Source organism: Amphibalanus amphitrite, unplaced genomic scaffold (genome assembly GCF_019059575.1).
Source record: "Amphibalanus amphitrite isolate SeventyFive unplaced genomic scaffold, NRLGWU_Aamphi_draft 000130F_arrow, whole genome shotgun sequence".
Lineage (NCBI taxonomy): Eukaryota > Metazoa > Arthropoda > Thecostraca > Balanomorpha > Balanidae > Amphibalanus > Amphibalanus amphitrite.
Window position 1 is genome coordinate 974,943 of NW_024881625.1, and position 21,185 is coordinate 996,127.

At 49.6% G+C, this 21,185-nt stretch overlaps 2 protein-coding genes and 1 long non-coding RNA gene across 5 annotated transcripts; 2 read left to right on the forward strand and 1 right to left on the reverse strand.

Annotated features, from left to right (window-relative positions):
* The first annotated feature begins 220 nt into the window (after positions 1-220).
* Positions 221-7,607, forward strand: LOC122381946 (negative elongation factor A-like). Of its 3 annotated transcripts, none has more exons than XM_043366733.1 (10): positions 221-507; positions 1,953-2,133; positions 2,580-2,665; positions 3,221-3,386; positions 3,719-3,940; positions 4,496-4,705; positions 5,094-5,260; positions 5,519-5,644; positions 6,330-6,462; positions 6,862-7,607. In XM_043366733.1, exons 1-10 carry the CDS (start codon positions 298-300, stop codon positions 7,047-7,049), a joined length of 1,689 nt encoding a protein of 562 aa, XP_043222668.1. In that variant the 5' UTR covers positions 221-297; the 3' UTR covers positions 7,050-7,607. The 3 variants fall into 3 exon arrangements, with proteins under 3 accessions (XP_043222668.1, XP_043222669.1, XP_043222667.1); XM_043366734.1 differs by having other exon boundaries at positions 236-507; positions 5,522-5,644; XM_043366732.1 differs by having other exon boundaries at positions 252-507; positions 5,094-5,254.
* A 529-nt stretch (positions 7,608-8,136) lies between these two features.
* On the forward strand, positions 8,137-10,426 carry LOC122381949 (actin-related protein 2/3 complex subunit 3-like). Its single transcript, XM_043366737.1, has 4 exons — positions 8,137-8,355; positions 8,667-8,837; positions 9,032-9,227; positions 9,922-10,426. Exons 1-4 carry the CDS (start codon positions 8,350-8,352, stop codon positions 10,077-10,079), a joined length of 531 nt encoding a protein of 176 aa, XP_043222672.1. The 5' UTR covers positions 8,137-8,349; the 3' UTR covers positions 10,080-10,426.
* Positions 10,427-16,493: 6,067 nt separating this feature from the next.
* Positions 16,494-18,543, reverse strand: LOC122381950. The gene is made up of 2 exons (XR_006256613.1): positions 18,353-18,543; positions 16,494-17,192 (listed from the first exon to the last, which is right to left on the reverse strand). It is a non-coding gene; the product is annotated as an uncharacterized LOC122381950 (long non-coding RNA).
* Between the last annotated feature and the right edge of the window lie 2,642 nt (positions 18,544-21,185).

The window sequence follows — 21,185 nt, forward strand, 5'->3', positions numbered from 1 at the left end:
ATATCTCCCCGGCTCCCGCAACGTTCCAACGCCCCTCCGTTATGCATTCGCCTTGTGTGTCCGCCGAGCCGGCTTGCCTCCAATGACGTCATCGGCCGGCCGGCGGCGTTCAAGGTCAAACGGCTGGTGTCCTTACCTGGTATATAGGGCCTTGATCTAACTATAGAAAATAAGCTACTGCCATATTGACGAACGTGAATCAACGAAGCTGGAGCGAGCCAAATTGTTTTGCGCCAGTTATCCTGCAGATTCGTTCGTAGTTGGTTGTGTTTGCTGGGCGGCGGTGACCGCGGAGTCATGTCTAATGTCAGGGACAGTGATACTTCGCTTTGGCTTCATAATAAATTAGGAACATCTAACGATACATGGATTAATGGATCGATATGCTCACAGCTGAATGTCTCAGTACTGAGAAACATTCGTGAGTGTTTTGTAAATTTGCAAACACAAGTAAAATTGAAGCTTCTTTTGGCACTTCTTCACACTCCAAGAAGGAACTTAGAAGAAGTAAGTCTATGTTTATTTTGGCAACTTAACAACGTGTGACTAATGCATGTTAATACCCTAGGTGGGCTCTGCTAGCAAAATTTTGAGACCATGGAAACTGTGTTGATGTGTCACAATTTAGCGCTATGGCGAAAGATGGGCGTCCTGTTCAAGTGTCTGTGGCTGCTAGTGCTACAGCTCCTGCGGTGTAAAAGGCTGGGCTTAGCTAGTGGCCAATCAGTCAACATACACAAGAGTTTCTGCCATCCTGATAGGCCACTGGATAAGCCCCACCTTTTTAAGCACGAAAGCCATGGCAGTCACAGACACTTGAACCGGGCCCTGGTTTCCCTTTGATGTTAGATGGTTACATGTCACTTGTGCTGGAAAGATGGATCATTAAGTTTACCTTAAATCTCATGAGTGTAATATTGCCCCTGCGGTGGTGTGGGTTACCCACGATAGGTACTGGAAAGCCATCAAATGCACTTTTATTCATTTTTGTAGTTCTCATAATTCTCACAAGGTATGCATTATGTTATCTTGATGGTTGATAATTTTCCATTCAAGTTGATAATTTTCCACAAATTGATGCATAACTCGAAAATGAATGGAGCTGCAGGCTACAGTACCTCATAAAAGTGCATTTGGTAGCCCTGGTAATGCTTTTTTGTATTTTTTTGTGGAAAATCTGAAAGAATGTTGAAAGAGCCTTCAAATGCACTTTTCCGCGGCGCTGTAGCTCTATCATGGATGCTCTATTATTCCTGAATTATGAGTCAATTTATCAAAAATTGTTTGAATAGGCGAAATTTAACATTTGCAGACCTCTCGTGGCCTTGATATTTGACCTGGCCTGATAAATGATTCAAGTACTTTTTTCGTAATTACGCTCTTTCTATACCACTTACCGCGTGTCGCTACGTGACCCAGAAGCCGAGTTAGTAGGGGGAGCGTACAAACGCGCCCCGCAGCACTCCACAAAAAATTCAGACCACCAGCACTTAACAGGTTTAAATAGGATAATCGAGCTGCAAGCAATGGAAGTTGTGTTTCAGAGGAACGCAGGAGCGAGCAGCAAAGCAACGTTTTAGGAATGTTGGACCCGGTTGCGCTGGGCATAATTTTAGCTTAAAGATACAAGTTTCCTGGAGCCCCTGAAATGAGACTGTTTGAGCTGTCCTGATGATGTTTGGGTGATGACGATAGAGCGTTGCAAGCTAGGTTCTTAATGAAACTGGTTGCTTGATTGCCCTTTGTTGCTGCTGTCTGCTAAGCTCTGCCGTCCAAAGGCAAAAACGCATATGTCGGGTGATGACCTGACCCGACATATGCGCTTTTGCCTTTGGACGGCAGAGCTAGTGGCGCTGGAGAATCTACACAATCTGTCGCCGGTTAGAAACTAATACTAGCGAATCAGCTACACTCGTTAGTGTTGTTAGCTGACTATCCGACCCTTGTTTCAGTGGAAAGTCGACATCGAGGAGATCCTCGAGATTGCTGCTCTGGACTCAGACCAATGGGTATCAATGCTGGCTGAGGTCATGAAAACATTCCCGGCAACGGGGAATTTCAACACGGAAATCGGCAATGTCGAGGAGAATAGGAAGATCTTCGGTGACCTGATTCAGGAGCTGCAGAAGCTGGGTGAGTCTCGAGGACGCTTCAGGTGATCATATATTCCAAAAGAGAAAGTGTTCTAGACTGCATATGGTATGTTTGGAACGCAGATGCTCTGCTATATGATAATTTTGCTCATTTTATGGTGGTAACTGCTAAGGTATAGATAATACACCCGCCTAATTTTAACCAATCTGTCTACTATCTTTGCATTAGTTTGTAGGCTCCTCTAGTTCACTGTATTGTCAATTTGCCATCTATTTGTCACAAATGTATTTCAAATATCCATAAAGGAAGAATTTATTCATATTTTCTTGTCCTCGGTGGATATGTGGGACCAGCTAAGACCGAAAGTTTCACGTTCTCTAGCGCTGATAATTCCTAGCATCACAACGTATGCGCCTGTGTTACCACTGTAGTGTAGTATTTGTGGATTGCCGTTTGACGTTGGCCGCCTGCTGCGTTGTTTGCAGTGCGGAAGACACTGGACGTCGATCTGCTGCCCCTGGAGTGTCACTACCTGAACCGGGCGGCGCTGGCGGCCACCACCGGCCAGCTGGTGAGTGGCGCCCTCCCTGCGCCCTCCAGCGGGGCTGCCCTTCCGGTCCCTCCGCCCGGGATGGTGGGGCGCCCGCCGACACTGGGTCTCAGTCAGGCACTGCGACTGGGCATCCGGAGGGTGTCGTGGCGCAGGATGAACTGGGCTCCTCACAATCCTCAGCCCACGTCCGGTTATACAGATACGTGCTGTTTTGAATGTGTGTGTACTCAAAGTTATGAGACATTACCAGGCCCTGATTCGTTGATTAGCTTTAATGAAAACGCAACAGAACTTTGGCTTCATACGGATCCGTGCTTCTACTTTAATTAATTTCATTGTATGTAATACAATCCTTGCATCTTAAATCAAAATTTATTTTCGATTTCTTTATTTGTTTTCCACATCAATGCAACATGATAAAATGCCACAATGCAATAGAAGGGGTCGGAATTCCCCTCGCAAAGCCCATGCCTATGATTTGTTGCACGGGCTCCGTTGTTTCGTTGGTTAGTTACCGATCGTTCGCTGCCCACCAGCCAAGTCTCACCCCCGCCTCCTGTCCCTGACGATCAGCCGCAGCCGGAGAAGCACTTCTCGCTGCGCCGGAAGCCCAAGTCGGCGGCGCTGAAGCTGGAGCTGCTGCAGAAGGCGCAGGACATCAGCGCGCAGCTGAAGAAGACGGTGGTGCCCTCGGTTCCGGTCCGCTCGCGGGGAATGCCGCGGAAAATGGACAACTCCGGTGAGTGCCGCAGCCAGCCGAGAATAGTTGAACCGAAAATGACTCAGCGCTTGAATACATCGCTTTGTCTAGGAGTATTTTTGTTAACATCTGTTTAGTTTTGGCACTTATAGCGGGATGAGTATTGAAAAACTTCAGCTACATGGCAGCGAGTATTATGTGACCCCCCCCCCCCCCCCCAGCTGGTTCCTTGTTACCAACAAATAAGATAGTTGTCGGAATCCGCTCGAGGTGTCTGATATACAGTGTCCTTACCGTCTGTGTGTGCTGGCCGTATGCGTCAGTGCCGTCTACTAAGTGTGTCTGTGTGCTGACTGCCGCCGTACTCTCAGCCCCTCTGCGCGGCATCCCGAGCCGGCTGCCCTCCGGCGGGTTCACCGGCACCAGTAACCTGTCGCGCCTATCGGCGGCCGCCGGCGCCCCGGCCTCCCGGCTGCCCCGCACCCCGGCCGGACGCAAGGAGGGGCGCGTCAAAATGCTCGACATCAACGAACAGCCCATCGGCTTCCAGGCGCAACTGCAGCAGGGCAAAAACAAACGGAAAAAGCTGCCAGGTGAGTGCCCTGCCCGGCCGGCCGAGTGGCACATTGTCCCACCGGGGCATAGTGGTATGCGCTGGCGACGCCGCTTTGGCGCCAAATCGGTGCGCTCATGTCCTATAATGCTATAGGCGCTATAGGCTGTCATGTTTTGGCATTGAGTTTAAAGCTTTTTCATTCGTAATAATGTATCAGTAATGAATGTTGTGTGTTGTAAGCAAATTGGGTTGAGGAAATTGGGTTGTTGGTAGACGAATCTGCGGCCGATAATTCTGTCCTTCATTGAGCAAAATGCGAACAAAATTAATTCTTGGGGCCCTCCACGATTTTGTTTACATGCATGCGGTCATAAACAACGTCACCTTTAAGGAGACCCCCTTCAGCTGCGCCTTGCTCCAGTCACACCGGTTTGCTATGACGGTGATGGTGTCTGAACTAACGTGGCCCGTCATAACTGTGTGACCATCAGAGGACATGGCGTCTGCTGTTACCTGACCCGTCCCCTGACTCGTCCCCTGGCCCTTCCCTGACCCGTCCCCTGACCCATCCTCTGACCTGATGAACCCACAGAGGACGAGGAGCAGCCGAAGGAGGCGGCGCCGGCCCCGGCTGCGGCCGGCGCGCCGGCCTCCAAGCGCCAGAAGCCGGCCGAGGAGCGGGTACCGGCCACGCCCGACTACGCGGCCGGTCTGCTGTCGGCCAACCCGCCGACTCCGGCGCCGGTGGCGGCCGCCGAGCCGCCGCCGCAGACTCCACAGGCGACGCCCACGCCGGCCACCAGTGAGTGGGCGGCTGTGCCGACCAGCGGGCCCGGGAATCCACACGGCACCATACTCTCTACCTATATACGAGGCGGGGAGGCGGGTGATGTTCTGCGTTCAGCATTGCGCCAGCTTGTGTTGCGTCCGATGAGTCCAACATCACTTTGTTGTCAGTTATCACCTTTTCGAGAGGCGAAACGATTTTTGCGAATTTCCTAGCATCATTGAGGGCGTGGACATTTCTCAAATGCTGCCGACACTGGAATAATTTTCTTCTGTAGAGGCGACAAGATCCGCTATGGAAAACTATTTTCCTGTTTGAGTTTCAGCTAAATTTCTGGTCTGCCTGACTCCATTTTATTTTCGTACCTACGTTTCTGTCCCGCTGACGGTCGTTCCTCCGTCAGACGGCGTGTCGCGGCCGACGCAGGCGGCGCCGGCGGCCGGGCTCGTCTCCGCCCAGTCCATGTACCAGTCGCAGCCGCCGGCGTACGAGCCGTCGCAGCCGGCCGTGCAGCCGCCGCAGCCGTACCAGCAGCAGCAGCAGCCCGAGCAGCCCGGGCAGCAGGTGCAGGTACGGCCTGAACGCCTGGCGACGATAGACCAGAGCGGAACCTAGTCGCGAGCGCGGGAATGAGCTATGGTGCGCCGCGGCGGATTTGAGTGTCCAAGGGTATCTATCCTGTCCGGGATTTTCGATTGGCCAATAAGTGCTGCACATGGCGCTAGTGAATTTGTAGAGATATGCCTAAAGTGTAGTCGCCTGTTTCACCAGTGGAGACCACACGTCCTGATGTCCGTGACTGACGGTGTGTGTTTGTGTACGTGTCAGCAGCACGTGCTGGTTCCGCGGGTGGCTGAGTACAGCAGCCAGCAGCCGGTGGCCGCCCAGCAGCCGCAGCAGCAGCAGCAGCAGCAGCAGCAGCAGCAGCAGGTGGCCATCATCGCCCAGCCGCAGGTGAGCCGTGATTGGGACTGTGCCGGCGCTAACACGGGATCGATGGTAGAAGATTCACTTTGAAATGCCACCCAATGATGGCTAATGAGTATAGCTTAAGGCAGAATAAGTTCACAAGCTCTGCTATCAAACCAGACCAGTTCACGGGCACCCGGCACACTGCCAGCTGCGTGCGGTGTGTGCGCTGCGTCCAGCAGGCGTGGGGGTAGGCTTCATCCATGGGGTAGGGGATGGGTAGGCGGTTCTGACGTCACGGCTGCGTGCGGTGGACGGTCCGCTGTGGCCAGTCCCGACCGGCCACATCGCTGTGTGCGGTGACGGAAGGCTGACGTAGGGACGCAGTGGGCGGAGCTTGGAGACTGTGTGCGGTCCGACCGCACACAGGGTCCGTGAACAGCCCTCAGATGTGAGTTCTTTATAATTGAATTCATACAAGTCATATGCCAGTCTTGGCGGCTTTTGCTGACTTGTAATATCAATCGACTCTGACTGTCTGATCAAAATGATCACTAAATGTGTAGTACTAAATGCAGTAGCACTGCAATATACCCTTGGTGTCATGACTTGAATAAACACCACTATTCGGTTGCGTTCATTCGTTTTCACCGCCCGACTTTAGGTGAGGTCGCTGTCTGTAGCGCTGTTGGCGGCGCGCTGTTGTGACACTGACTGGCGACTCCGGCAGGCGAACACGCAGCGTCGAGGGCTGACGCTGACCCGCGAGCAGATGCTCGAGGCGCAGGAGATGTTCCGCACGGCCAATAAGGTCACACGGCCCGAGAAGGCGCTCATCCTGGGCTTCATCGCCGGCTCCAGGGGTGAGCGGACGGTGACGGGTGGCGGGCAGGCCGGGAGGGCTTTTCACTGCAAGTGAGGCTAGGGGCCGGGGAGCAGTCAGGGGAGGTTAGGGGTTGTCCTACGTAGGAGACGTTATGGGCGGGGGGAGGGGGGGGGGGGGCGGAGGGTGCGCGGAGGGTGCGCGGTCCAGTGTAGGGAAGAGATGGAGCGAAGGTAGATGGGATATATCACGGTGGCTTATATGGGACGAGCGAAAAGGCTAAATAGATCTGAGGGACGATACATTAGTAAAGTAACGGACGCCATATTAATTGCCCATGAAAAGGGCGCCCTCGTCCGACGATGCTCGGTCGGCTAGCGCTGAATCAGCTCACGTTCTATGCGCGCCACTGACGGATTGTGTGTTCGTGTGTGCGCAGACAACCCGTGCCCTCACCTGGGTAACGTGGTCACCATCAAGCTATCGGAGGACCCGGAGACGCTGCAGCCGAGTGAGGGCGCCGGCCTGGTGCCCATGGTGGCCGAGACCCACTTCCAAATGAACTACTCCACCGGCGAGTGGAAACGCATCAAAAAGTTCAGCCGCCGCGACGGCGTGCCCACGTGAGAGGCCGCCGGCCGCCGTGCTGAGTGACGCGCCGCCCGGGGCCGGTGGCGGGGACGCCGAGCCGGCCCGGCCGCGCAGCAGTGAGCAGCAGACAGACTAACCAACCGCGCTCACCTCAGCCCGCCACCGGCCCGGCCACTTCCTCTCTGTTGTGCGTTGGAGCAAGCTCTCGTGCGTTTTGTTTCTCCGTGTTTCGGTGCCTATGCATTCATGTGTCCGTGGGTTATATTGCCCAAGTAGGTGCGTGTGCGCGCGTGTGTACGAAGTTGTTATATGACCTTAGCGAACCGCTGGAGATATGGATAGGTGTTGGTTTACGGCGCTCACCTGACAGAGCGTCCCGGCCCGTGTGAGGGAGCACCTGAACGGCGCAATGTGCCGCAGTACTGCCAGGCACGGCAACGGGGCGGGTCCCCTCGCAGCGTACCGGCCGACGCGACTAGTGTACGGTGTCCCGGACTGGCCACGACCACATCACACACATATAGCGCCGTATTTTCGCCAGATTTGGAGCCGTGCTTGTACAATGTCCTCCAGAATATATGAGTTTGGATAATGTGCCGCCTGTATTTGGTGGATGCCCCTTCATTGTTCCGAGGTTTCACGGAGCGTCGAGCGGGCGGTACCCTGGGCAATGGGGAAGCTTTGACGTAATCGACGAAAGCTTTTGAATTGTCACACGCCTCGCATTTGTAAGTGGTGTTGTAATATTTTGTATGTATTCTGACCCTCAGAGACTCGAGATATTGGGAAACACCAGCTGCATCAACGTCATGAGCGGTGTCGGGGAAAAAACGGCAGAGATGCAGGAAGCGCAGGAAGGCAGGAAGTCGATAGCAGCGGCCAGCGATATCAGCAAGGGACTGCCGGCCTCGCCCTCAGTCCTGTTCGATAGCAGGATTTTGATATGAGCTACGCCATATTTGATGACGTTAATTTATGTATTTTGTTTCTTTTTTGGGAAGTATTCAATACAATAATTTTTCAAGGCATCAAAATAGTACAAGATGACCCAAAAAACATCAATTTTCTTTGCAGTTTCTTTTACTGATATGAATTCAAATTACCATGAAAAAAAACAGACGCTAGAGCCGTCACAAGCCAAATTCCGAACACTTACATATTCCACAACCAAAAGTGGCGCGCCTGAGGCGTATTTCGATCATCTTACTTCGGGGAATTCAGGCTTTTTTTGTTGTTTTTCGGTGTCATTTTATGCGACTGCTGAGGAGCTGTAAGATAGGATTGTTGGCTTAGTTTGGGCTTGGGCCTAGTCACACATTTCAGTCAATATCTTATCATGCCGGTACGTATCTTAGCTGTAATAATGTATCATAGGCTTCTGCAAATTTAGTTTTTTTTTTTTCAATTTCAGTTGATTTTTGACTAGACACTTACATAGGTAATAAAAATAGGGCTGCGAACTGTGAAGGCTAGTTTTTTAAATACAAATCCTGTCTGATATTTAATAATGTTTATTAGTTAAATACGGCAAAGGTACCTACCTACCTAGATATGGCTGTACAAATGTAGATTGAGACGCTCAAGCAAATGAGGAAAATATGTAGACTCGTACTAGATGCTACTAATGGTTGCCATGGGCTGCCTGTCTTGCAGGCTTACCACTCTCAGTACACCAGCCCACCAGGCCTGGTGGCCAACATGGCCCTGCTGCCGGTGCGGACCCAGTACCGAGGCCCTGCACCACGTGCAACAGACTCAGACATCATTGACGAGGCAATAGGATACTTCAAGGCCAATGTCTTCTTCAGGACGTATGAGATCAAGGTATGTGTAGGACTTTTACCAGATTTACCAATAAAATGCCTCGCTATAGCTATTTGTGTATAACTCTCCTCAGTTTCAGACTCTGCATGTGGAAACACCTGGTTGGAAATAGTGCTGAATTACTGTGTTATGTAATGGTTGATACTTATGGTGCTCTTCATATGAGGGTGACTGAGTGCCGCTGTTTGTTTCAGAGCGAGGCGGACCGCACGCTCATCTACCTAACCCTCTACATCACCGAGTGTCTGAAGAAGCTGCAGAAGTGCGCCAACAAGAACGCCGCCCTGCAGGAGATGTACACGCTGGCCATCTCGCGGTTCGACATCCCCGGAGAGGCCGGCTTCCCGCTGAACTCCGTCTACGGGAAGCCCAAGGACGATACCGAGGCCGGTCAGTGCCCACGCGCTGGTGGGATGGCATGAGGTCAGGGGTGTGGGGGAGGCGGCTGTACGGACTGAGCTACAGTCAGACGAGTCTGGATGACCGACGCGGTGGGTAGGATCTGCTAGTAACACGTCCTGGAAGTGATCGAGTGGTGTTTTACCTCGTCGATCTCCTCGCTTTTGTATGGCGTAGGCATGGCTCCTGAAGCCGAGTGGGACCGTTTTAAGAATACCGAGCAGTGAGCATTCTGTTGTTACTTTCATCGTGTATGTTAAGTCAGGTCAATAAAAATGGTAAAATTGACCTTATGCTCATAATATCGGAGGAATTCGTTGAAAAAAGTCCAATGAATTTCTCTGATGTTATGAGCATAAGGTCAATTTTACCATTTTTATTGAGTACAATCATGCTCAAAGAAGCGTAGTACCATATAAAATTTCGTCAGGTCCTTCACATTGTGTGGATCATATGCTACTTTAGCGATTACGGCACCTGTCTAATCGTGACCGAGGCTTAGCTACGCGGTATAGAAGCACTTTTATTTCGCACCCGTTTCGCCACGTAACAGACCAGTCACTCTCGCACTCGCTGTGTTTGTTACTCACGTCTGTTCTGTGTTTCACAGACCAGATGCGCCAGTACCTGACCCGGCTGCGCCCCTGTGTTTGTTTGTTACTCACGTCTGTTCTGTGTTTCACAGACCAGATGCGCCAGTACCTGACCCAGCTGCGCCAAGAGACCGGCCTGCGGATCGCCGAGAAGGTCTTCAGCACCGAGGACGGCAAGCCGTCCAAGTGGTGGCTCTGCTTCTCCCGTAAGAAGTTCATGGACAAGTCGCTGGGCGGCCGCGGCCAGTAGGCGTTTCTTCCGTTACGCCCCGGGCCGCCGGCCGGGCGGGAGCGGTACTTTGTGGACCTAAACGTGCTTTTGTATCCGTGAAGGGGAGGGGAGCGTGGGCGATATGTGATCAAACGGCGTGGGAGGGAGGGGGAGGGGAGGGGACAGCGCCGCCGCCGACCGAGCCGACTGGTCAGCTGGTACTGGGGGGGGGGGGGGGGGGCTCACCTTTCCAATGCCGCCAGCAGGTGACGCTGGCTGCCGACTGATTCACGGCGGATATGATGATCATGGTGTAGTAGACCTCATCGAGTCCATATTTATGTGATGCTTTTACTGCTAGTTAATACATTTATCCGTTAGACGGCGATATTTCGCTTCCTGAAGCTATAATACCGGGTATGCGAACCGTGTGCTGGCTCACAGAGCTCTCTGAGGACGTGCCCGCTCCGGAGTAAAGTTATTTTACAGAAACTGCTCGGCATACCAGTCTAGAGTTACGCTACCTTTCGGAAGCATTGACGGACCTTTGCCAAATCTCAGGTACGTGCCTGTTGATGGTTGATTGGTTATTGTAGCTGTAGCGATGTCCGTTTGGATATGATTGAGTAATGATTAATGGGTATGGTTCAGCAGTGCCAGTGCCAGTGGCTAAGTGGCGCTGTGCTGGGACTGAAAGCTCGTTTTCCACGTCGTAGAGGGCGCTGGGTGTGGTGAGCGGTGTCATGCCCATTCAATTTTTCGACCAATTACCTCCGAGCTCAGCGTGTGGTCACTCAACGTAGGGGAGGATGGGGCAACTTGGCCGTTTTTTTTAGAAAGCGTTGTATCTCCAAATGGCGACATATTTCCGCACTCTCTCAACGCTGGCAGGTGTCACATTCATTTTACTTTGCCTTACAATAAACTGAAAATGATAGATTAACTACTTGTACTTAGATATTGACTTTTACAAAGGTCTGCAAAGCGGTCAAATTACCCCGCTAGCAGGTTTTTTTTTTTTTGGCCGGTGGGGTGGGGTAATTTGGGCGGTGCTCATTTGAGGCCTGGATTTGATGTTCGGACAAGTCAGCTTCAGCGTCAACAATGACGTGCGTCCTATAAGCACTTTTTAAGGCTGACTCGGTGCTGACTTATATTCGAATGGCTTTAACTCAGGTCTTCTCAGTGATTTAACATTTTCCTGCATAGCTGATAATGCGCTTCCTTTGCACACACTGCTCAATGAAACATTCGCATTAATTTGTCAAAGATATTTTCACAATGTAACTTAAGATTAGTGAGGGTGCACTGTTTGGAAAAAATGTCAGTTTTTATTTTAGCTAAGGAATAATCGACTAATTTCAATTCAACAATGAAATAGCTCAACTCAGTATCAAACCCTTACATCTTGTAGCCTTTGCATGTCCGCTAACACGTGTTCCATACTTTTTGCGAACTGCAGATACGACTATCAGTTTGATTTGAGCAAATCCCTGGCTTCTTAGTCGTATTGCGTTGTGCAGTGTCTTGACCAGTCAGTAGCCCTTAGAAGGCCGACTGTGCCGCAATGCCACCGCCGGCGGCTGTGAACCCAAGCAGCTCGGCACCATGCGAGCTTAGCAACTCGGCTGTCCCAGCTACTCTGGTCCCAGCATGGCGATCCTGACAGCACCGGGAAAGCTGCTCCACTAGCCCTGGCCAAATTACCCCGCATTGCCATTCTAAGAATTTTTGTCTAATTACGTCGTTATGGTTTTACGGAAATAGGTGGAATTGCTCTTGGAAACGCAAAACACCCCCAAATATGGCGCCACAATGTCGGAGTTCGTTTACAGCCCAAATACTACATGCAAGGGCGCACACAAGGGGGGGGGGCGGCACACGGGCCCGTGCCCCCCATTCGAGTAGGGTGTCCCAACTCGAAGGATTATATAGGGGCCCATTTGAGGCGGCCGAAGGCCGCCTTAAATTGGCCCCTAATCCTTAGACCGTCGAAGACCGTGTAAAAATTAGATGAAATAATGATTGAAAAGACCGGGAGGGCCTATCTCGTTTCACAGCAGGCCCATATGAGTCCATAAAATGCCCAGTACGCAGCCAGGGTGATTGTGGTGAAATTTCAATGGCCCTCAAAAGGCCTCAAAGGGCCCACAGATGGGGTCACCGGTTCCTCAGATGGTCACGAAAGGCTCTCAGTCTCCCAGCTGTTGTCAGGGCCCTGAGCTGGCGTCAAACTAAAGGGCCCTTAGCTGGTGTCAGAGGGCCCCAGTTGGTGTCAGAGGGCCCAGTTGGTGTCAGAGGGCCCTCAGTTGGCGTCTAATGGCCATCAGAAGGCCCCAAACGATCCTCAGTTGGCGTCCAACGGTCCTCAGCTGACGTCAAGAGGCCCCCTCAACCCCTCGACTGCTCAAAGGGCCCTTGAAGGCCTCAAAGGGAACTCAAGAGACTTTAAACGGCCCTCAAAAGGCTTGAAAGGGCCCTCTGCTCGTGGCAAAAGGCTCACACCTGACGTAAATAACAGCCTTGTCAAAAACGGACCTGAGAGACCTTGCCGGCCCCTGCCCAGCTAACAATTTGCCGTTGTTACAACGTCGTTTAACCCTCGCCCGCACATGCCATTTTCCCATCCTAGAACGCACATGGGGGGGGGGGGTGGTTGCCACCCCCCCGCGCCATTTCGTTCCTGTTGGAGATAGAGCTTAGCTGTAAAGACCAAAAAGATTCTTTGGGAAGAGACGAATCCAATGATACCCAGTTTTACCTTCTCAGGTCAGTCATTGACCTTCCAGGTCAGGTCAAACTAAAAAATGTTGCTGTTTTGGGTCATCGTTGGATATCAAGTGTGCTGCTTATCAAATACCGATGACGATGCTGTTTTCTGGTGCCAAGCCAGCTAGAACCTCTTTGTCACACTACCCGACCAGAATTTTGCTGCTGAGGTCATTTCAGGTCAAGTTAGGTCACGGTCAATTATATGTGTTTGTATGTCTGTGTGTGTCTGTGTGTATACTGATGTGTGCACCGATTGTTTTTGGGTCCATATTACATGAAATCATGATCTGAGAAGCTTTTACCAACAATGCAGTCAAAAAACTTCAAAAAAAGTAAATTCAGCTTGCCTAAAACGCAATTATCTTAGATGACCTAGGTTGACCTTGACCCTGACCTTGACCCCTGTACATCGTCGAACAACATGTTCCATGATAGGTGGGAGGTAAGACTGGCAAAAAAAGCCGAAATCAGGGTGTCAATAGCTCATAAGGCCCATGGCAAACGCAAGATGTTGAGAATTGGCCATTTGGGTCATGACATGACCTGAAAAACAAGGTCATATCTCCGAAACCAAAAATCACAGAAACTTGAAATTTTCAGTGGACATCAAGAAAGGATAGAGGAGCAGCTATACGAAAAATCAGCCTTCTAGCTCTAAAAATGTCGAGTGCAGAGCAGAAAGACTACCTGGGGGGGGGGGGGGTGGCAACCACCCCCCCCCCATGTGCGGGCGAGGGTTAAACGTTGTCAAATGGTTACCACAACGTCCCGATTTATCGTTGTGACAACGTAATTTTGTAGACTCCAGACAACGGCGTGACAACGTCATCCGACCATGCATTTGAATGTCATCACAACGTTTCTGTAACGTGGCCGTGACGTCCCAAAACTGTTCTTACAACGTCCCGCCAACGTTATGAAATGTTTTCTGTAACGTACCAACAGTGTTTCTGGAACGTTGTCACCACGTTTCCGCAACGTGACTACAAGGAGTATAGAACGCTTTGGCAACGTCTCTGCGACGTTTTTATCACGTGCGCACCACGTTGTCGCTACTTCGCATTGCCGTCCCTGCGACCCTGAGTAAACGTCCTAAACATTTTCGCAACGCCCTCTCAACGTGTTCGCAACATACTCAGAATGTGTTTCCGACGCTCTCTTCCCGTTCTCTAGACTTGTAAAAAAGGCATGTAAGAAGTGTATATTTCAATACATCATACAGGTCAATTTACAACAAACAAACAAAACGACGGCGGCGGCATCGGTGATGGAGCATGGGGCCCAGGGGCGCCCCATGGGGGCGTGGGACGGAATTGGGTTCTACCGGCTCTGACGCTAGCCGCTAGCACGCCAGAACTGGTGGAAGTTCACTTCTTCACCAACCCTCGCTGGGAGGATCACTCGGCGGACCGTTAGGCACCGGCTCATTTGCGGCCTCGATGTCCCTAGGCAGCTGGCAGTGCCTGACTAGACGGTCTGCGCACCCCCCGTTCCGGTCGCAGATTCCGGACAGCCACTTCGCTACCGCATTGCCGACAGGGCCTGCCGCAAGGCGCGCTGACGAGTTGCAGGACGTCTGCGGGAAGACATGAGGGAAAATCAGACATTCAATTCATGAAAAAATCACAAAAATACCTGCACCACTTTCCGTAACAGTGCGACAGGCTAGATCAAACATGTCAACACCTTAGAGGCTAGAGCTACAATGAACTATAGCCTAGACCGCACGATACTACAAGGCACAATCTTGCAAATGCTGCTCGTAAATGGTACTTTGACTTACCAGTCAAAACAACAATCGCATCAAACGCAGACAACTGGCGCTATCTTTCATCTTCCAGCTATCTCAGCCGCGCCCGCCGCCGGCCCTCACTGCTCGCTCGCGCCGCGTAGACTGCGGCTCGGCTGGCTGGCTCTGAACGCCGGCCGGTGACACTGACGTCACGGCCCCTCAGGCGAGGTCAGGGCGCGAGCCACCGTTCGCCTGAGTGGCGGCCCGCGTGGGTTGCTGGCAGCCGCGGATAACAGCCGCGTTTACATAGGAATAGTTGCAAGCCTCTAGCTCCGCCTGTGATGTTGCAAAACATGCCAATGACGCTTTGCAATTTACACATGTTATATATATATATATATATATATATATATATATATATATATATATATATATATATATATATATATATATATATATATATATATATATATATATATATTAGAGAGAGATAGGGAGAAAGGTATCAGAATTTACTTGTAAAAACACCGCTAATTATTCAGTACCTATAATGTCAAGGTTGTGAAAAACCGTTTTAACAAGGTGTTGGCGACCACCAGCTGACAACGTGAACAGTCCAAGTGTTAAAATATTTCAAATTTAACGATGAAAACTGAATATGCGCATTGAAAGTCAAAGGAAATGCATTATATGGCCATATATGTCACCATGCATTATCAAAATATGTATAATGCTGCAAGTGCGCGGTTGCTGCAACGTACCAATAAAACGTTGTCACGACGTTTTACCACGACTTTCGGACCAAACCATGGCTTCACAACGTTCAGAACGTTGCTACAACGTAATTAAAACGTAATTTCGCAACTTACCGAAACACGACGTTGTGACAACGTTGTAGTAACGTTTCCTGTTACACTGAAAACAATTCAACCCGCGTACAGCGAGTAAAACCTGCTGCTGGCGGGTACACCTACCCACCACCTAATTTGACACTCTACCAGCGGGTGCGTTTACCCGAAAATCGCAGGCTGTCAACCCGAGTATATTGTGTACCTAACCCGCATAGGATGGGGACTCAACCCACACACAGAAGGCAACCTACCCGTTCGCAGCGGGTACACAATCCGCACATGGCGTATTACCTGCGCTGCGTGGGTTGGGAACTCGCTTTCTGCGAGTAAAAATATCCGCTGGTAGGGTGTCCAAATCAGCTGGAGGGTAAATTACCCTCCAGTGGCGGCGTTCAAGGAGGAAAACGCCGCCAACCCGCCGGGATTCGAACCCGATATCTTTGATCATGGATTACCTACTACCTGGATCGGCAACTCCGCGGAATTCCCATTGTATTGCGCGACCGCCCGAAAGTGCTGCCACCTATCGAGCAGACTGATCCCTGCTAAGGACAGCCCGCCGCCGCCGCCCAGTCAGACAGCGGCCGATACCAGCAAAGTCCGAAAATGACCGGCAAGTTACATGGCCTGAACCAGCCGCGGCTAAGTTTGGCATAGGCCAACAGTGTCGGGTTCCGGAAGAGCGGTCCAGGGCGGTTCCATAGACTATGTATCGTTTTGGAAAGAATGGTGTGGTGGGTCGTTTACCGAGCGCGACTGGCCGATTTTACCTCAGCACGTCGTATTGTTAGCTCTCATGGCCAGGCCAGGCGCCTTCTGCCAGCTGCCTGAAAATACCTTCGATCAAACGACTTTGTCTATCACTCGGGTTGCCCCTGATCAGCTTGAGCATTCCAACTCAGTCGTCGGTAGACCGCAGAGGAAATGTGCCGTCCGCCGTGAAACATCCAAATCATTGCTACAGCCATTTTGACTGACTTATAAAGATCAAGACAAATGCTGTCATATCGATTAACGAATATCTGCACCACTGACAATTTCTATCAAGAAGCATTCCAGGATTATAAGCTTACCATACACCGTTTCGTTAAAAAACTGTTTCCATATTGAACTTATATTTGCCGTCGCATGAGCGAATTGCCCACTGAGTACAGGCTGAAACCGATTCTTTCCGCAGTCAGAAATCATGTGCGAGACCGAGAGCCTATTCAAATAAACCCCGGTCGCACTCGCATCCATAACACGCACCTCCTTGCGTGCGATTGATGCTATTGCAACTTAATGGATTTGAACAGGTTCTCGTGTGCGATTTCCTGACTGTGGAAATAGTCTGTCTCGGCCTGAAGTTCAGAATTTAACACAGGTTCAATGACAACTAAGGTGAACGATGACACACAATGTATACAATGCATATTATTGCATAGACTGATAGGTAGGTTTCGAGAAACGACGTGCCACATGCCTACTAAACGGTGTCGTAGCACCAAGCTGGTTTCCAATTCACACCTACCACCAGAGTATATCGGGAATAAATGCAAACACGATGCACACGAACGCATTATCCGCTCAATGGGTATGCCCGTAGTGGGTATGTTAGTCAGTTACAAACGCTGTGATACCTTAAACATTTTCGGCCGAGCCAGTTCACAGTTCACACCCCGGCTGCCTGCTGCCGTCACGTCACACGTGTCCGCAGTGGGCGTGCACCTGCGAGTGCGTGCATCATAATTCACATCACAAATCACAGGATGCCAATTCAAGTCAGCACACCGTGGGAACTGAACCCATCTCTTTGATCTGAAACGAAGAGTGAGAGAGGGAAATTAGATACCTGAGCATACCGTAATGAAATGGAGAGTGAGGGCATTCCAAGGCAAACTGTTTCCCCACAACATCACAAAAAGTATTTTACATTGCGATGATGTTGGCAAAAAATAAAATAAATAATACCTTGACAAGATACTCCCAAACAAAAGTACCCAAAAGCTTAACACCTTATCTGCTAGGCTTACATAGTTTAAAATGGCTTTATCTTACTTAAATCTATCTGCTATCTACACACAGTTTGGCTAGCACTCGTTCTAAAAAGGTGATTGTTATATATCATTCAATAGAGGGAAACTCACAAACTTCTTCGTACTACTCTGGACCTTTTGGCTTTGAGAAAAGAAGGAAGCTGATGTCAGGGACCAGGGTCGGCACTCTTTTGTCATTTGTGGTTGACAATGGCACTGGCTGCCATTAGGCTTTCTTTTTACTGTCAAATGGTTCAGTTTTTCAGGCTGAGAACATGATTTATTTAAATGTGTTTTTTTATTCAATATCATTCAACTATTTATGAAATCAGGGCATTGGCAAGCAGGTTATAAAAATTAGCTGAAATGACATGATGCCAGTCAACTGCTCCTGAGTCCTGAAGTGTGTTGCACTCTAGTCAGCCGTTCAGAGAAATACGTAGGAAACTGATATGGGTGAGCAGTGAGTCTGAACAGTGAGCAGTTGACCAATTTATAGGTAGGTAGGTATTGGCACTACACAATATAAAACAGAAACCATTTTCAATAGTTGAACAAATATTGAGTTAAAAAATAATGGCACACTAACTGATTTTGCTAAACTAAAAACTTAACAAAAACTTAAGCAATTCACAACTAACAATGCATCATCCACCACCTATCATGCGCTGCCAAGACCGAAATTGTATCACAAGCAAAACCATGGCTATATCAGCGGCATGTATAAGCTTGAGATATGATGTGTCAAACATATAACAAACATATAGAAACATAAAATTAAACATATAAATAAGTGATTAACCATTCAATTACGGAAATTATACGATTTTTAACGACATATGGCGAGAAGCAATGTGCGCCAGCATCGTCAACAGCCGCTCTTTACAGTCATATTTTAGGCCACTCAGACCCTCCAACCACAAAAAACCTTACCAATCTTACCTTGCCATCTTCCTCCATCTTCTGAAACCTTCCAATCTGCTCCAAAGGGGCTTAACTTTTCAAAAAAACAAGGCAAACGATCCTACGACGCGACGCCGACCATTGTTTTGAATAGCACCCGCTCCCCCGCGTCCTTAGCGCTCGACACCACTGCCACCTAGCGGTGGTCACAAACATCGAGGAGTTGCCGATCCAGGTACTACTTCATCCATGCTTTGATATTACAAACCGATGCGCTACCAACTGCGCCACAGGCGACCTGACACAAAGCGACTGAAATGTCGGTGTATATCAGATTAAAATGAAGAACTGACGGCGGACTCAATACAGAAAGTAAAAAGGCTTAGGGTAGACCGGGGCAAGTCGCCCCGCCGAGGTAAAACGCCTCACCGATGTTTCTCGGAACTGGCAGGGTTCTGGGGAAACATCATCTCTTCTATAAAACGTGCACTATATGATCATTATATGAGCAGACTGGAAAGAAATTGTGATAACTCTTTCGGGAGATATAGCCAAAAATGTGTTTTTTGAGTGATTTTTATGTTTTGTTGTCAGATTATGTATCATGGCGTTCTTTTATGGTCCACATTAGGTTAACGACTTTTATGTATTTTGAACAACTATTGTCTAACGCTTATCATGCCGGGTTGGTTCGTGTTAAATTATGTCTTGCTGGAGTGCAAGGCGTTGTTCTCTGACCGAACTACGTGATGGGGTAAAACGCCCCAGTAGGTCGCGGGGCAAAAAGCCCCTGGGGCGTTTTACCTCATGTGTTGTTCGGGCTACCCACTTCCTTATGTTCGGTAGCTGGCGAACAGTAAGTTTCTATGCCTTTATGTGTATTTTTCTCAGCAACTGGATGGCAAAGGAAGTATTTTGTTAACATTTGCATTGCAATAATTTATTACTTGGTCTTATGAGGTAGGTGAAAAACCTGCTCATACAATAGTGTCATAGCTGAGCACCTGACAGGATGAAATGTGCTAACTTCAGTGCCGTGCCTCCAGAGGTCTAACGGACCTCTCACATAAGATTTAGCCAACTACCATGTTAAATCTTTAATCTAAAGTATGGGGCTTCTTGCCCCAGGCCGTGGGGCGTTTTGCCCTGGGGTTGGGGCAAAATGCCCCATTTGCAGTTGCTTCACAAATCACTTCCTAGCTTGGAGTCCGATCATAAGTGAATCAATTTGAGGGGTGCAATTTAAAGTAAAATGTCCAAAGAACGCATTGAGCACAAATTTGGCCTTCCAGGTGATGTGGGACAAAATTTATGTAGCAAAATAAATTATCTGGGGCGTCTTGCCCCAGGCTACCCTATCTTAGACAATTGACATGAATCCGCCTATAGTGTTTTAAATATTAAGGAATAGTTTGGACAAATATTTCATTTGCATCGGGAAAGATTTATTTATCCAGGCTTATTTTTACCAATAAAATGTGCTAAGAACGGTCTGCAAACTTCACCACAATGCGCCAGATTCGCGGACTGCAGAATATTCTGCTGAGCGTTCCAGCGAAATATTCTGCCGGCCAAGACGTGAAGGGCTGAAGCAGGCCGGCGCATGCATGGCCTTGGACCGGCGTATGCAGGCTGCTGCAGGTTCCGCAGAAAAATCCAGAAAGTCCACGTGGTCATCAGCATGCGTGATCAAGGCAACCTGCGTATAGCATGTCACCTACCTTGGCGCAGCGAGTTACACGATGCAAAACCTGCGTGATGCGCTTACTCCGTGGGCGCGAGTAACCCCTGCGGCCACAACCCGCTGCGGACGAGTGATTGACCCCGCCAGAGGAGGTTTCATGTATCCGCGCATGACGGGTTGCTGTTTTACCCGAGTATAGCGGGTGTTGACACCCGTGAAGCGGGTGAAAGCTACGATGATAACGGGATGCTCTGCGAAACGCGGGAAGCTAAACGGGTAGTCAGCCTACCCGGCAGCAAAAACTCGCGCAGAGCGGGTAATTTCTTCAAAATACCCGCGATACTCGGGCCAACTCGCAATCCGCGGGTTGAATTGTTTTCAGTGTATAGCTGGGTGGTTATCTGAGGGACTCCTGCAGTTACCCGAGTGGCCCCGTTTACTGAGGGGGCCCTAGTTATTTACACGGTGACTATAAGTTATTTAAAGGGTCCCTGATTACTTAAAGGGACCCTCCCACCTTAACATTAGATTTGAGTTGAGATAGCCAAAATGGGGTCCCTGGCTCACAATTACCGGTTTCGGCACTCACAACATCGAGAAATGCCTTAAATCGGAAATATTGAATTTCAAAATTGCAGCATTTTGATTCAGAGGGGCTAATGCATAGGAATACCCCTCTGAATGTGTGACGTCAGCGCAGATATCTAACGATTTTTAAATGTTTGACTAAAACGTTTTGTAGCACGCGGTGGTATATGCTGCTTTGCGCGCAACAAATGCCGCACTTTCAAATAAAGTCGCCATGGGAACAGCGGAGATCCCCAAAAGTAAACAAAAGTAAAAGTCTAATATCTTGAAAACCGGTGAATATTTTTCGATGAAATTTGGTAGATATTCGTTTTTGCTCTTTCTGAACCGAGCGACATCACTTTCATGCCAATTCATTAACTTTTTTCAAGGTGGGAGGGTCCCTTTAACCCGCGCCCTGGTGGGGGGGGGGGCTATTTTTTGCCCCTCTCCAGACTTTTCAATTTATCTCCAGAACCACTGCGCCGATCGTCAACAAACTTTCAGTACCCTCCCGGGCATCAATTTTACACATTGTGACCATTTTTTTCCAAAGGCTTTGATAGGTTGTCTGCAAATGACGTCAGAGTTACGTCATATTCTGCCGTTTTCGGCCAAAAA